The sequence below is a fragment of the Neomonachus schauinslandi genome, unplaced genomic scaffold (assembly GCF_002201575.2).
Source record: "Neomonachus schauinslandi unplaced genomic scaffold, ASM220157v2 HiC_scaffold_299, whole genome shotgun sequence".
In the NCBI taxonomy this organism is placed as follows: Eukaryota; Metazoa; Chordata; class Mammalia; order Carnivora; family Phocidae; genus Neomonachus; species Neomonachus schauinslandi.
The window spans coordinates 1-15,415 of NW_025408999.1; the positions used below are offsets into that span (position 1 = coordinate 1).

At 54.0% G+C, this 15,415-nt stretch overlaps 1 protein-coding gene across 1 annotated transcript; it reads right to left on the reverse strand.

Moving 5' to 3' along the window:
• Positions 1–387: 387 nt before the first annotated feature.
• On the reverse strand, positions 388–10,060 carry LOC123323714 (sorting nexin-8-like; the record flags this gene model as incomplete). The annotated part of the gene is made up of 8 exons (XM_044912185.1): positions 10,027–10,060; positions 9,739–9,929; positions 7,366–7,483; positions 6,978–7,099; positions 5,024–5,104; positions 3,914–4,074; positions 3,220–3,352; positions 388–456 (listed from the first exon to the last, which is right to left on the reverse strand). Coding segments are annotated over exons 1-8 (909 nt in total), but the record flags the coding sequence as incomplete, so codon positions are not given.
• Between the last annotated feature and the right edge of the window lie 5,355 nt (positions 10,061–15,415).

A 15,415-nucleotide genomic window follows, 5' to 3' on the forward strand; every position in this document is an offset into this window, starting at 1 on the left:
ACGCGCTCGTGCATACCCTCATACATTCACACGCATGCACATGCATACACAAATACATGCACTCATGCACACACATGCACACGTGCACGTGTACACACATGCATACACATACACTCACATTCATGTATACATGCGTGCACACACACACCCGCCATTCTCAGACCAAGGGAAGCCAGAGGCCTGTCTGCACACATGCTGGGGCCACAGCCCAGAGCACCTGCAGAACCCGCCAAGGGGAAATAACTCTGGCAAGACTGTCTACGGCCCATCTTCCCTCCACAGCCCTGGCTTTGCAGCTCTTCGTCCACTCCTCTGGAGTCACACCCCTGAAAGATCATGGATCCTTCTCAAAAGCTCTGTCCTTGGCCAAGGAGCAGCCAGACTCACTTTATAGGACTGGAGCAAATCCAAGAAGAGGTTCAATTTCTCCACCACGTCATTCTCTTCCTGTTTGCCCTAGAAAACAAGGGTGGGTGACCAACACCGAGCACCACAGGACCCACAGACCCGGCCAGGGCCCCCCATACGCAGGCCTGAGCTGGCTCTTCCCCCCACAGCCACCAGCCAGCTCTGCAGAAGAGCCCCCTTCCCACACGAAGGCCCCCCAACGTAAGGCAGGGAAGCCACAGAACCCAGCAGCTGGATGAAAACATCCTCAGTTCCTAAGGTCATCTGCCCACTCGTGCTTGCTGTTCCACAGCACTGGGCCTCCCAGTGTGCCAAAGCCACAGTACAGTTGGGGCTAGGCTGGCTTCCTGGGAGCCCTCCATTCTAACACTGTGCTCACAGCCACATGTCCTGAGGGCTCTAGCACAGCTCATGTCCCTCAGCCACCAACACTTGCCGAGCACCTTGCCCAGGTGTTCGCTGAACACTTCCTAGGCATTCACCAAGCACCTCTCAGGTGTTTGGTGAGCACCTCACCTCTCCCAGGTGCAGTGTGGGCTCCTCAGAGAAAAGAGCCCTTTTCACAACCTCTAGAGCTCCAGCTATGGCTCAGCATGAAAAGTTCACCTCGGAAACCACACAGCGGACTGTGTAGAGGGTGCAGCCAGAAGGCAGAAGATGGGAAGAAACGAGGAGGATGAGTCTGACCGGGTTACAAGCACTGGCCTGGGAGCCAGGGCTCCTGCCCAGGTTCTGCCACCAACTCAGGGGACCCGGGACTCAGGCCTGCCCAGCTCAGAGGTTCCAGGCCACTCATTCCCACACCCACAGCCAAGACTCGAGCCAATAAGGTCACAGGAAAATAACAGGCATGTTCCAGGTTTTCTAAACCCGGAGGGAAAACACCAGAGGTCCACAGGTGCCCTGCTCCCGCCTGACTGGGCAGAGGGGCACAGGAGGACGGAGGTTCCTCGGTCTAGCAGCAGGTCACGTCACTGACTAGGTCCCAGTTCTCGTTCAATGCCACACAAGACCCCAAACCACCATCCTGTCAGCATGGAAAAAACAGCCCCCTCTGAGTCTCTGTTGTCCCGCTGGGATATAGTGACCTGGGGCCCCTAACAGGTATGGGGAGAATAAAACCAGGGTGTGTGGAAACAGAGGTAGGAAAACCAGCCCCTGGGTGTCTTTCCTCGTGCAGTGAGAGTGAACAGAACCCCAGCTGTACTGGATGAAAGTCCTGACGGTCGTTTGATCCAGTTTCACATTAAAACTATATTAATTTCACTTCAATGTGAAAACCACGAGGAATAGTCAGGAAGTGGTACTTCCTCAGACATCACATTTCAAAGCAGCATCCGCCAGCTATCAGAGAATCTCAGAGCTTGGGGTTCAGCTTCAAACTATGAACTTGCACCACATCAGAAGCCTGAACCCTCTCTCCCTCTTCAAAGGCAGAAACACAGCATCCAAATCTCAGTCGGAAAACACAGGAGACGACAGAGTCAGGAGTTTCCGTTCTGCGGGACGCCTGGCGATTCACGGTGCACCCCACGTGCCCTCCCACCCCTGCCATGAGGCTATCTGTTGAACTGGGAGCTGTGTGGGCCCAGGGCCTAGGTCCTTGCAACCAGGACAGCTTCAATTTCAGGTTTTAAAATGAGCTTTGAGAAAAGTCCAACAGGTTCCATGAAAAGTGTCCGAATGACCTCATCCAGCCCTTGCTTCTCATGGACACGAAACAGGCCCAGGAAGCAACATACCCCGAGCACAGGCCCAGCACAAGACACTAGCCGAATGCAGAGCAGGCTGCCTCTCTCTGCAGCCGCACCTGCAACAGCACAGTGCCAGTCCTCCCCGCGGTGGACACGTGGGCACCTGGCAGGCCTGGAGAGGGACTGGGCCCAGCGCCAGTTCTGAGAAATGCCAACAACACCCTACGCTCAGTTTCTAATGGGAACACACAGGCACCGGGACCACAGAGGAAGAAAACCCAGGACTTTCCGTACCAGCCAACGAGATCAAATCTCCTTTTTGGAACTTAGAGACGTCCTGGGCCTCTGAGGGCCCCACCTTGAGCCTGAAAATCCCCCAGCTCCACGGTCGGAGAGTCCACCACCATCGCTGTGTTCTCCAGCCGCCTACTAAGGAGCTTCGAGCGTCAGACAGGCAGCAAGTCCCTTCACAGGTACACCATTTTAATTTATTTACTACCAGCCTACAGACCATTTCCCCAAGAACCAGGCCACAAACGCTCACCCTCAAAGTCACGCAGGGGTTTTATAGCATAAAAGCACCCAGATGAGCCTCTCCGTCTGCCATTAAACTGTGGACCTTCAAATAGATCCCCAAGGACCACAAGGCCCCTGCGTGTGCAGCAGAAGCATTTCTGGAGGCTAACTGGGTCTCTGCGGGGAATGGAGATGGGGCTCTCTCAAGGCTCCGGAGCTTGCTTACTGTCCTGATAAGTTATCGAGGAACCAAGTACTTGCTGACTAGGATAGCAAAGTGGGAACTACCTGGTCCACCCAGAAGCATCCGGGGAAGTCCGAGATTACATTTTCAACGACAGATTACAGCTTCTCATCTCAGCAAAGTGAACCTTCAAAGGACCAGCACCCAGTCTCTTTGTTATGGGCAACCATCTTCAGAGCGTCAGGGGCTCACAAGGAGCCACTCGGAACAGATGGGGACATGTAGTTCCAACCGAGACCAGCACCCACTCACTCCAGACACAGGACTCCAAAGTCCACATACAAAGATGTCCCCGCTTCCGTTCCCCAGGGACAGGTGCTCTTCAGAGCGGGCACCGAGCACAACAACATCACTCACCTGCTGGGCAGCTTTGTCAGCAAGCAGTGCAAATTCAACGGACAGGCCTCTCAGCGCCTGTTTAAGGGACCCCCACGTGCTGCTGTTCAGAGAGGCCCAGGAAGGGAGCGGGGTCGTGTCAGACCCCAAAGCACTAAGGGAAAAAGAAACAGAGGAGACAAGACACTCAAGGCCTGGGAGGTGAGCTGGCCGTCCAGCATGACATGTCGTCCCAGGGCAACCTCTGCCACGCGAAGAGCGGTCCCTGGGGACATCTGAGCATCTGTCAGAAAGGCGGGACCTCAGCCCCCGCCCCAGGCCTTCTGAGCCAGTTCTGGTCAACAAGCCCCCCAGGGATGGGTGTGCACACGTTGGCTCGCGAGGCAGAGTTCTTGAAACTGAGGAGGAGGGTGCAGTCCTGGCTGACCGTCCACTGCCCCTCCACCCAGAGGAGTGTGAACAGTTCGGGCCGTCCTTTTCCAGTCTAGTCCTGACAGCAGGGAAAACGACGTGTGACCGACTGGCACACATTCGTGTGTTTAGGGATCCACCCTTCCCTGCCTAAATTCCCCCAGTTGTCTTCCTCTAAATTCCATAACCCATTTCCCCAGCCCTCTCCTTCGCCCTCTAACAGTGAAACTGGTCAGAACGGGCATCGCTGTAGTAAAACGCCATCTGCCACCAAGTCTGCAGACCCCCCCGGCGGGGCACCTGCCTCAGCTCCTTCCCAAATACGAGAAGGTCAGCAGCATTGTCGACGGCCCTCGATGCAATCCGCTCAGCCCGGTCGCGAAGCCTGTGGAAGCTGTTGCAGATGTTCCGAATGAGCTCCCGGCTGACGGCTAACTGAGTCTGGATGTCGGCCGGGAGGAAGTCCTGGCAGGGAGGACAGCAACGCCATGCATTACTGGCCGTGAAGGGCCTTCTGGAGACGACGCCCATCAGGACGGGGAAGAGGCCCAGCGACAGAGCAGCGTGTGGGCCCAGACGCCAGGCCACGTGGGGCCTCACGGGGCCTCCCTTCTTGTCCAAAAAAGAAACAGAAACCAACATCATGCATATACCACAAACACTAAGCTGAGTGGCCCCAGGAGATGGCGATTCTAGCGTCCACTGAAAGCGGATCCAACTGGAGGTCCTGCCAGAACACACACTCTGATAATAACCGTCACGCTCAAAGTGACTCTCCGCATGAGGGCAAGGCCTCCGGGAGGCCGCATTTCTCCCCCAAGAGTCACTTTTTACCAGCTTTACTATTAACTACCCAGTAACATGAACTATTCTTTAACATGAACATTAACTACATAACGCTTAGAAGACAGGAAGCTTAGGGAATGGAGTGGGCACGTGGGCAGGAGTCCGTATTTCCGTATGGAGCAGTTTAAGAAGGAAAAGGAAAAAGCTACCCAGTAGCCACCTTAGTCCTCTTTAGAGAAAGAACAGATGTGCTAAATTTTACAATAAACCAATGCAACACTCCCGTCCCCTCTGAAATCCGAGAGGCTAGTGACCCAGCGGGAGTCCACCTGAATCACAAAAAAGCCTCGGGGATGTGGCAGGAGAGCTGGCCGGCTTCTGTGGCCAGACCATGTTCAGCCCCCTACGGGTGGGCTACTCGGTGGTCTGGGACCTTGGCAGCCTCTCGGGGCCCGTCTCCCCATCTGTGAAGTTGGCAGGACACCGGCTGTGTGTCCGAGCAGGTGAAAGCAGGTGAAATGAGGAAACCATGCGGCGGGCCTCAGCATCATCCCCAGCACGCGGTCAGGCATGGGGTCAGGCGGTCACTGCCTGGACCGGAGGGGGCGCGTCACGATGAGCAAAGTACCTTGGCCCGAGGAGCCAGCTTACAGTTCATGAATTCATCTCCAACACACTGAGCTGATTCCTTTAACTTGTTCTGCACGTCCTGCAAAAGGAAACAGAACAGCCAGCTCTACCAAGCTGCAGAACAGTCTGTATGAGACCAAGGAGGTCAGCAGGAGGCAGGACGCAGGCCTTCCTCAAGAGGAACGTGCTCCCATAGGAGGGCTGTCACACAGGCATCCCAGAATATCTCGTCACTGTGTCTCCCCGGACTTCTTCCCATTGACCTTAACCTTTAGGGTGGCTTTCCACAGCCAAGAAAGCCTGACTTAACAACAGCAGCACCACAAAACCTCCAGCTCCAGAGGGCAGCTCTCTCTCCAGAAACACAGGAACTCCGTCCACAGAGCAGAGAGGACCTCCATGCCACAGACGTCACCTGGTAGGTCCCACCACGTGGGCCACAGAGACGAGCTGAGGTCTCCTCCTTCCTTCAGACAGACCCACAGGACCCAGGCCCATAGAGCCCCAGGAGGGCCAGTGGGCAACACACAGGCCTCCTTGGCAAAGCCATGTCCAAGACCGGGACCCACAAAGAGCCACAGGAAATACAGGCAGAGAGTCTAACCTGCAGCTCTTCATGAGTCAAGGAATTCTAGAATTTCAGAGATGCTTGAGGATCATCTGTCCTAATTTTCTCATTTTACCAGAGGAAACAGAGTCAGGGAGGCCCCAGGGACAACACCCTGTCTGTGTGAGGGCAAAGGGTCAGAGGAGCCTCACACTCCAGGACGGGGACACCACCCAGCTCTGTGCCCAGTGTGTGCAGCTCCCAGGCCCCCTCGCATTCCTCCCTGGCAGTAAAGATCCCTGCGCTGAAGGAACCTGTCCGCCCAGGGTTCAAAGGCCCACACTCCCAGCTCAAGGGCAGACGGTCACAGCAAGCGTTCACGGAGTGCGTGCTTCACGTCCCGTAAGAGGGGCGTCTGAGCTAGCAGCAGGAAAGCCTTCTCCAGGAGGCACCAGGCCCCTCGGCCTCACAGGGTGTCTCTGCCTCGGCGGCTCCGCGATCTGCGTCCTGCGGTGGGAGAGGGTGGGACTGAGCCCCCCCAGGTCCCTGCTCAAGAAGGGCTTCCCTCGGACAGAAGACGACCCATCTGATTCCACGGGTAAAGCGGCCTTATTGGAGCCCCTGCCCCCACCCCTCTCCCTAGGCGAGCAGGCTGCCCTTGGGACAAGGCAGGGACATCCTCCCCAACTGGGAACAAGGGCTTTGCCTCGCTCCCCGAGGCTAACACACACTGCACAACAGCTGACAGACACGGCCGCTTGGTTTCTAACAGAAATTAAGGTCCACGTGGACACGGTGGGTCTATCCTGCAGCTCTGTGAGAAAGACTCCGCTCAGTCTTCCAATGGCACATCATCAAAGTGGCCTCATTTGCTTTCTTGGAAACACCCATTGCAATCTGGGGTCTCCAGCACTTCCGTAACCCTCCCAAGCAAAGCCTTCAGGGCGACGGCGCTCAGAACCTCCAGCTAGACACACCGAATCCTGCCAAGCCAAAGCCAAGGATGCCTCTTGACATCACAGCCCCATTATCTGGGAAGGAAGTAAATCTCACTTGGGGCAGTCATGTGGGCAGGAGACTCCGTCAGGGCACCCAAGCCGAGGAGAGCAAGACAACAAGCAAATTTAAGAATGCCAGGCAGCGGGGCGCCTGGGTGGTTCAGTTGGTTAAGCGGCTGCCTTCGGCTCAGGTCATGATCCCTGGGTCCTGGGATCGAGCCCCCCACGTCCGGCTCCCTGCTCAGCAGAGAGCCTGCTTCTCCCTCTCTCTCTGCCTTCCTCTCTGCCTGCTCGTGCTTTCTTTCTCTGTGTCAAATAAATAAATAAAATCTTTAAAAAAAAAAAAAAAAGAATGCCAGGCAGTGTAGGGAACCTCAGGCCCCACCTGCGACAGTGAAGTAACTCACAGGGCCACTGAAGGACAGGAACAGCCGGAGGGCCACGTCCTCGGAGAACGGGGGGTGCCGGGCCACCAGGTTAATGAAGCGCCTCAGCGCCCTCCGCCGGGCCTCGATGAACTCCCGGTCAGCTGCGGGCAGAGAGCATGGGGACGGCAAATAGGCTGGGCAGCACCCCCACCCCAGCCCCCCGCAAACACGCTCGGGTGCAGAAATCTGCCAGGAAAAGCATGGGTCCCTTTTGTTTGAACCAACAGTGATCCACCTCTTGCGGAACCCCGACAGGCAAGATGGGCACTGCTCACTGTGAAGGCGCAGGTTGGGTTGCACTCCCCCCACCCCCGGCCCACCTGGCCTTCCTGGGCACATCCCTTGCCAGCCAGCCCCCCAGCTTTACCTCCCAGCACTCTCTTGGGCGGCAGGGCCGGCACCATGCGGTAGGGGAACTTCTGCAGCAGCATGTCGTGGAGAACCACGAAGTCATTGTACCGTCTGTACACAGAGGACTTGAAGCGCTGCAAGAGAACGGAGGGCCCTGTGCTCAGACGCCAGAAACCCCCCCTGCCCCCCACCCCCGCCACCAACCGGAGCCCGCAGGAGCGGTGCAGCTCGGTGCCTCACCCTGCCGCCCAGGCTCTACCGAGGACAAGCCCCGTCCTCCCCAGCGGCACGCACCCGGCTTCCCACCGCTGCGCGGCGCGAGCGTCCCGCCCCACCGCCCGTTGCTCGGCTCTCCTGAGGAGACCGGACTTCTGGCAGGAGGCCCCGCCTGCACAGCTGGGCCCACCCCCCATTAAAGGCAGCTGGTGCGAGTGATGCCCTCTTCACTGCGTCCCACGGGCGCCCTCCCGAACACGGTCACGCAGCGTCAGCGCAACAAGCACGAAGGCCTCCTGGGAGAGTGCCGACCGTCGTGGCAGACCAGACACCGCCCAGAAGGCTGGACAAATGGACGTCAGACGCCTGTCCCGGACAGACCCGCGGGCTCCGTGGGCACCAGCCCCCACGCGCAGAGGAACCCGACCTGGCTCCATGTCCAAGCTCACACGACGTGCGCGTATGAGCATCAATCCCGGAAATCACACACACTGTACTGCTTGTAAATAACGCTGCTCAGGGACAGCAGCCAATCTGACCCCGACGACTGGACGCCCTGGGGAAGCAGAGCTGTGCACACAGCACAGGAGGGCTGCTGCCAGGGGCTCGGGGCAGAGGGACGAACAGGTGGGACGCAGGGGACCTTCAGGGCCGGGAACACTGTGGGACAAGTGGCGGTGGATACCGGCTGTCACCGTCCAGACCCAAAGAATGCGCGCCCACCCAGAGGGACCCTCGCACCGACCGTGGTCTCTGGTGACAACATGTCCACGTGGGATCACCGATCGTGACAAATGCCCCGTGTGGGGGATACTGATCATGGGGCAGCCTGTCCAGGGGGATATGGGAAATCTCGGTTCCTTCCACTCAATTCTGCCGTGAACCTCAAACTGCCCCCCAAAATATAACGTCCATAAAAAAACCCGTAAGCTCTACGAGAACCACGACGTCAGGCAGCCGCTCTGCTGGGGACGGCACACGTCGTGCCACGTCTGTATCCACCGCGGCCTCTGGTGAGCGGGGTGCTGCTGGGGCTGGAGCAGCGCATCCCAGGAGGGGGCCCGGGCAGAGGGGGGACAAGAGACTTCCTGAAGAAACGGGGCACCTGGACGACACGGGAAGGGCCAGCCGCCAGCGCTCGTACAGGGGAGAGCAGCCCCCGATGCTCGGAGCCACCACACCCTGGACCGCATCCTGGGCCGCGAGGCCGGAAGGAGACACGCCCGCGCCGGCTCCAGCCGGCGGAGGAAGGGGCTGGGCCCCCCGACCCGCCCTCGCCCGGGGAGCAGCACCCACAAGCGCACTAGAACAAAGCTGACTCGCCGACTTCGGTCTCTGCAGCTTGAGAACACCTTGAAACAAAAATCCTGTGACTGCCGATTCCCACAGCACATGCACACAGCCATTCGGTTCGGAAAACGAGCTTCCTCCCTGGGATGACAGAGACTCTTCCAACCGAAGCCCCACAGCAGCAGGACTCTGTCGCGCCCATGGGGCCCTGCTTCGCCTGTCCTTGTGCGGCCCCCACTGACACAGCGGGACTCCACAGGCCCAAGGATGCTGTCGGCTCATCGATGACTTAATCCTAGGTTTCCAAATAAAAACTACCCCCAGGATCCATTCTAACAGCACCAGGATATAGAAACAGAACGGAGGAAGGGACGGAAGATTAGCACTGCAGATGCCACCCCGCCTCCGCACAGACGCACAGCCAGGTGCCCAGCGCCTCCTCGACTCTGGTATCGGGGGGCCCCTGACAGCGCGGGCAGCGTCCTTAGTGGGGATGAGATGGACACACACCAATCCTGCCCTCCAAACGGGACCCGAAGCCCATACTCTACCCTCAGGGATTTCCCACCACTGCAAAACCACATCAGGCTGGCCCGCTCCCGCGGCTTGTGCCCTGCAGACTGGATGAGCTCCTCCGAGCAGCATCCCAGCATAGGGACGGGGGGGAGGGCAGGCTGAGCTAGCTGGGGGTGTGACTGAGCCAGAACAAGATGCGGGGACACCCAGGCTATGGAAACATCTGTTGGGTGGCTTGGCTCTCGGCGTCCAGTTTTGGATCTTCCCTTTAAGCCCAGCACACGGATTCTCTCTGCGGCCCTTCTCCCCCTCAGGCCACCCCCGCCCCGCCTCGTCTCCCAGCAGGCACACACCGTTTACCCCTCACCTGGCTGGAAACCTCGTATTCCACATGCTTCAGGAAGAGGCCCTTCTTCTCGGGAATGAGCTCCACCTGCACGGTGTCCCTGGCCAGCAGCTCCTGCAGGGTGTATGACAGCAGCAGCGGGTTCCCCTGCGGCATCTGCATTCGACTGGGGTGTGGGTCCCTCCGCTCGCTGACCTGGGGCGTGGGCAAGTCTGGAGAAGGGAAGGCGAATGGCCAATAAAAACAGCTGCTCAGAAAGTGGAGGCTGCCATCAGCCAGCCCTCCCTCCACCGTGTGCTCACTCAGCACCGGACTGTGGCCACGTCAACCCCCGTTCATTCATGCCGCGGAGCTGGCGCTCAGGGGCACCTCCTTCTGCTCCTAACAATCACCACGCCATGATGTGTCCACCCGCCTATGAATCAGCAAATACACCCACAGATCCAGGACCAGTCGGATCTAGTTTTCAACTTGGGCAGAAAAAAAGTCAACTATTTACAAGTTTCATGGAAAAGAGCCCTCCTTTTCTCTAGAGTCCAGAAGAAGGTTAGAACTAAAGAAAGAGCCATATAATTTCTCTGTCCCACTGTTTTTACAGTGAACACACATTACTCCGTGTGCCAAAACATTCCAATTCCATGTACGTAAAAAACCTACATGCTTGCTTAGAGCTAGGACTCCCAATCACACAAGTCCGTTGTGTAAAAATCACACAAGATTTTTAAATAAAATCTTTAAAAAAATAAAAATAAAAAAAATAAAAAGTCTGTTTGGTTTTTAGTACAGAAAGTTCTAAAGAAAGAAAGTTCTTTTTGGTTAAAAAACATAGTAAAGTTAAGGTACCCCACAGAGGGGGAGGGGGTCTTACTCTAACCAACACTGCTTATAAATAACCACAACAAAATGTAGATTTCTTTCCTCTTTTTTCCAAATTTTCTACAATGTGGTTGTATCATTTTTCATGATTTATTTTTTTTTTTAAGATTTTATTTATTTATTTGACAGAGAGAGAGAGACAGTGAGAGAGGGAACACAAGCAGGTGGAATGGGAGAGGGAGAAGCAGACTTCCTGCTGAACAGCGAGCCCAATGTGGGGCTCGATCCCAGGACCCTGGGATCATGACCTGAGCCGAAGGCAGACGCTTAAAGACTGAGCCACCCAGGCGCCCCCATGATTTACTTCTTAAAACAACACTTCAAAATAAGATTGTGCTTTATATTCTAAACAGAATTAATGACGAGATTATTTTCATCTGTGAAATTACTCAGCATTTTAGAATTTAAATGTAGTTGCCTTTAATTGACCTTAAAGCTTAAGACAGAAAATAAAGCAAGGCCTTAATGCTTACTTGGGAACCCCACGGGCCTCATAAAAATTCCACACAAAAACTCAGTACTGCGTGCTCTAAAGCAGTAAGCTCCCAAGCGAGGGCACATACCCTAGGGTGAAAACCATCCACAGGGTGCAGGAAGAAAACAGAAGCAAATCTAGTTGTATTTTCATCTCTCGTTTTACACTTTACATTCCTGTGACATCATTACATACATAATACAGTAGTACAGCGCATGCATGTAACTCACTAAAACTTGTACCGTGTAGATGCAGATGCACACGCGTGTATGGTGTACGTGAGTGTGGTGTGTGTGCATATGCGAGTATGTGTGCACGAGTGAGTGTATATGTGTGCGCAGAAGGGAGCGTGTGCACGTGTGTGTATGTGTACGTGGGTATGTGTGTGTGCATGAGTGTGACTATACATGTACACAGGGAGTATGTACATGTGCACATGTGTGTAGGAGTATACATGTATATGGGGTGTGTACATGTGTAAGTGTAAATGTGCAAGTGTGTGTATAAGCATGTATGTGTGTATATCATGGGTCTGTACATGTATGAGTGTGTGTACATGTGTGTATGTGAGTATGTGTGCATATATTAAGAGTCCCCAATATCTTTTTTTTTTTTTATTTGACAGAGAGACACAGCGAGAGAGGGAACACAAGCAGGGGGAGTGGGAGAGGGAGAAGCAGGCTTCCCGCTGAGCAGAGAGCCCGACGTGGGGCTCGATCCCAGGAACCTGGGATCATGACCTGAGCCGAAGGCAGACGCTTAACGACTGAGCCACCCAGGCGCCCCAAGAGTCCCCAATATCTTAATGGCCAAAATGTGGAGACCACAGCTCCAGAAGGTTCTCCCATCCTAATAACCCAGCCCCTTTCTGTGTAAAAATATTTTGATGGCCTTAAACTGTGTTTACCCAGTCTCTTTAGGGACCACATGTACTCTCAGTCAACGAGCCAACAAGTGTTTCTCAAGCACCCACTTGAGTACAGCCACGAACAACACAGGGTCACTGAGCTCATTAACAAACACTAAGCACACGGCTACGGACGGTCCCCAATGCTGGGCACAATCCGTGAGGATCCAAACTCCAGGGCGAATGGGAATCCCACTGTGACGTAACTTTATGAGCACCGTGATAATGAGAGAGGGGGCCCAGACGCAGCGCCTGAGCACCAACACCGAGGGATGCATCCCAGCTGCTGGGGGCCTGGCATGCAGAAGGGCCTTAAGGAAAGCTTGCCAAATGACTATCTGCTGCTATTTACTGCATTTTCAGGAGTGAAAAGTAGCATGTCTGGGAAAACAAGGTCTTGTGTAACTAGAGCACAGAATATGTGGAATGACAGGAAAAAGTGAAGCAAAAAGGTAACGGGAAGACTATTTTTATCAGAGAAAAGATATGCAAATACATGTATCTGAGAAGGAACTTATATCTGGAATACATAAAGAACTCTTAGAACACAGTAGAAATAAAAACAGACAACCCAATTTAAAAATGGGCAAAGGATTTGCATAGACATTCCTCCAAAGATATACCAGTGGCCAGAAAGCACATAAAAAGATGCTCAACATCACTGACCATCATGGAAATGCAAAGCACAGCTAGAGTAAGATACCACCCACTGTGACAGCTCTAATTTAAAAAAAAGAAAAGGACTAGTTAACATTGGCCAGGACGCGGAAAAGCCTCACACGTGCTGGCAGAGGCTGGCCTCAAGAACAGCCTGGCACGTCCTCACAACATGAGGCAGAGCCCCTCCGTGAGCCCACAGTTCCACTCCTAGAAGTACACCTGAGACGTGAACATGGATGTCCACACAGAGACCTGTAGACAAACGTCCATGGCAGCACTGTTCATAGGAGCCAGAGAGCAGAAAAACCCAAGCACCCACCAACTGTCAGGGAATCAATAAAAGCGGCTTATCCGTACAATGGATTATTAGTGGCCGTACAAAGATTCATGCTGTAAGATAGATGAACCTTGAAAACATGACGGTAAGTGAAAGAAGCCAGGCACAAGGACCACACATGGGATGAATCCGTGCAAACGTACAGAAACAATGCAGATGGGTGCCTGCCTAGGCCTGGGGGTGGCGGGCAGTGACAGGAGAACTGGAAAGTGAGGACTGGAAACTAAGGGGTTTCTTTGGCGGGTGATAAAATGCTCAAGGCAAGGGATGCACCACCCCGTGAACATGCCAACACTCCTATGTTGTGCACTTTGCATGACTGCAGTGTATGGAACACAAATGAGAACTATGAATGCCTTACATAAAAGGCGAGGGCGCCTGGGTGGCTCAGTCGTTAAGCGTCTGCCTTCGGCTCAGGTCATGATCCCAGGGTCCTGGGATCGAGCCCCACATCGGGCTCCCTGCTCAGCGGGAAGCCTGCGTCTCCCTCTCCCACTCCCCCTGCTTGTGCTCTCTCTCTCGCTGTGTCTTTCTCTGTCAAATAAATAAATAAAATTAAAAAAAAAAAAAAAAGAGGGCGCCTGGGTGGCTCAGTTGTTAAGCGTCTGCGTTCGGCTCAGGTCATGATCCCAGGGTCCTGGGATCGAGTCCCACGTCGGGCTCCCTGCTCAGCAGGAAGGCTGCTTCTCCCTCTCCCACTCCCCCTGCTTGTGTTCCTGCTCTCGCTATCTTTCTCTCTCTGTCAAATAAATAAATAAATAAAATCTTTAAAATAAATAAATAAATAAATAAATAAATAAAAGGTAGGCGACACGGGTAAGTGGCAGAGTAAGAACCTCCAAAATCCTCCCTTCAACAGAAGCAAAAATGGTCAGAACCCACTTTTTCAGAACACTGGAAATTGAAGATGTGTGGCAAGCCAGGGTATATTTATTGATGCGATAATTAGTTAAAATGAGGCCATACTGGGGGCACCCAGGTGGCTCAGTCAGCTAAGCATCTGCCTTTGGCTAGGTAATGATCCCAGAGTCCCAGGCTCAAGTCCCATGTCAGGCTCCCTGCTCAGAGGGTAACCTGCTTCTCCCTCTCCCTCTGCCTCTCCCCCTGCTCTTGCTCGCACTCTCTCCCTCAAATAAATTAAAATCTTTTATTAAAAAAAAAAAAAATCAGGCCATACTGGAGTAGGCAGGCCCTCAATCCAGTATGACTGGAGTCCTCATAAGAAGAGAGGGGACCACATGAGGACCCCAAGACACCCGACACCGGGGTGGGTACGCGACCGCAGAGGCAGAGACTGAAGCCACGCAGCCACAAGCCAAGGAATGCAGAGGGTGGCCCGCCACAGCCAGACTCTAGAAGCGGCAGGAAGGGACTCTCCACTATGGGGTTCGGAAGGAAAGCAGCCTTGCCCACACCTGGATCTCAGACTTCCGACCTCCAGGGCTGTGAGACATTACTGCTGTTCCAAGCTACCCAATTTGTGGTGCTTTGTCATGGCAGCCACATGACACCCACACAAGTAACTTTACAGAATTCATTCAGAGAGGTCGTTAAATAAAGTCAACAATGAGAAGCAGCAACACCTTGGGGAGGGAAGAAAATCTGATTTCAGAGTTGCCACAGTGTATTATTTAAACTGTCCAGTTTACAGCTAAAGTTTGTAAGACATGCAAAGAAACAAGAAAGGATGGCCAAACACGAGGAAAAAAACCACCACCAGAAACCGTCCTCAAGGAGGGCCAGGCATTGGACTCATTCAACAAAGACCTTACATCAGCTGTCTGAAATAGGTTCCAAGCACTAAGAGGAACCATCTCTAAAGAACCAAGGGAAAGTAGGGAGAACCAGGTCTCAGCAACAGAAAATATTGATACACAGAAGTTGTACAAGAGAAGCAGATAAAAATTCTGGATTGGAGAAACTCAATAAATGAAATGAAAAATTCACTAGAGGGACACAACCGCAGATCTGACTGGCAGATGGGAAGACAGGCCAATGGAGATTGTCTGATCTGGAGGACAGGAAGGAGAGAGAATGAGGAAGATGGACAGACCCTCAGAGACCTGTGGGACACCACCAAGTGCACCAACATCATCATCATGAGAGGCCCAAAAGGAGAAAGGCTCAGAACAAATATTTGAAGGAACTGCTAAAATTTTCCGAAATTTGATTTTTAAACTCCCAGAACCCAAGAGATGCCTGGGTGGCTCAGTCAGTTAAGTGTCTGACTCGGGTTTCAGCTCAGGTCATGATCTCGGGGTCATAAGATCAAGCCCTATGTCAGGCTCCACCCTCGGTGCAGAGTCTGCTTGGGATTCCTTCCTCTCCCTCCCCCTCTGTCCCTCCCCGACCCTGTGCATGGGTGCACGCACCCTCCCTAATAAATAAAATCTTCTAAAAAAAAAAAATCCAAGAACCCCAAAAACTCCCATTAAGATAAACC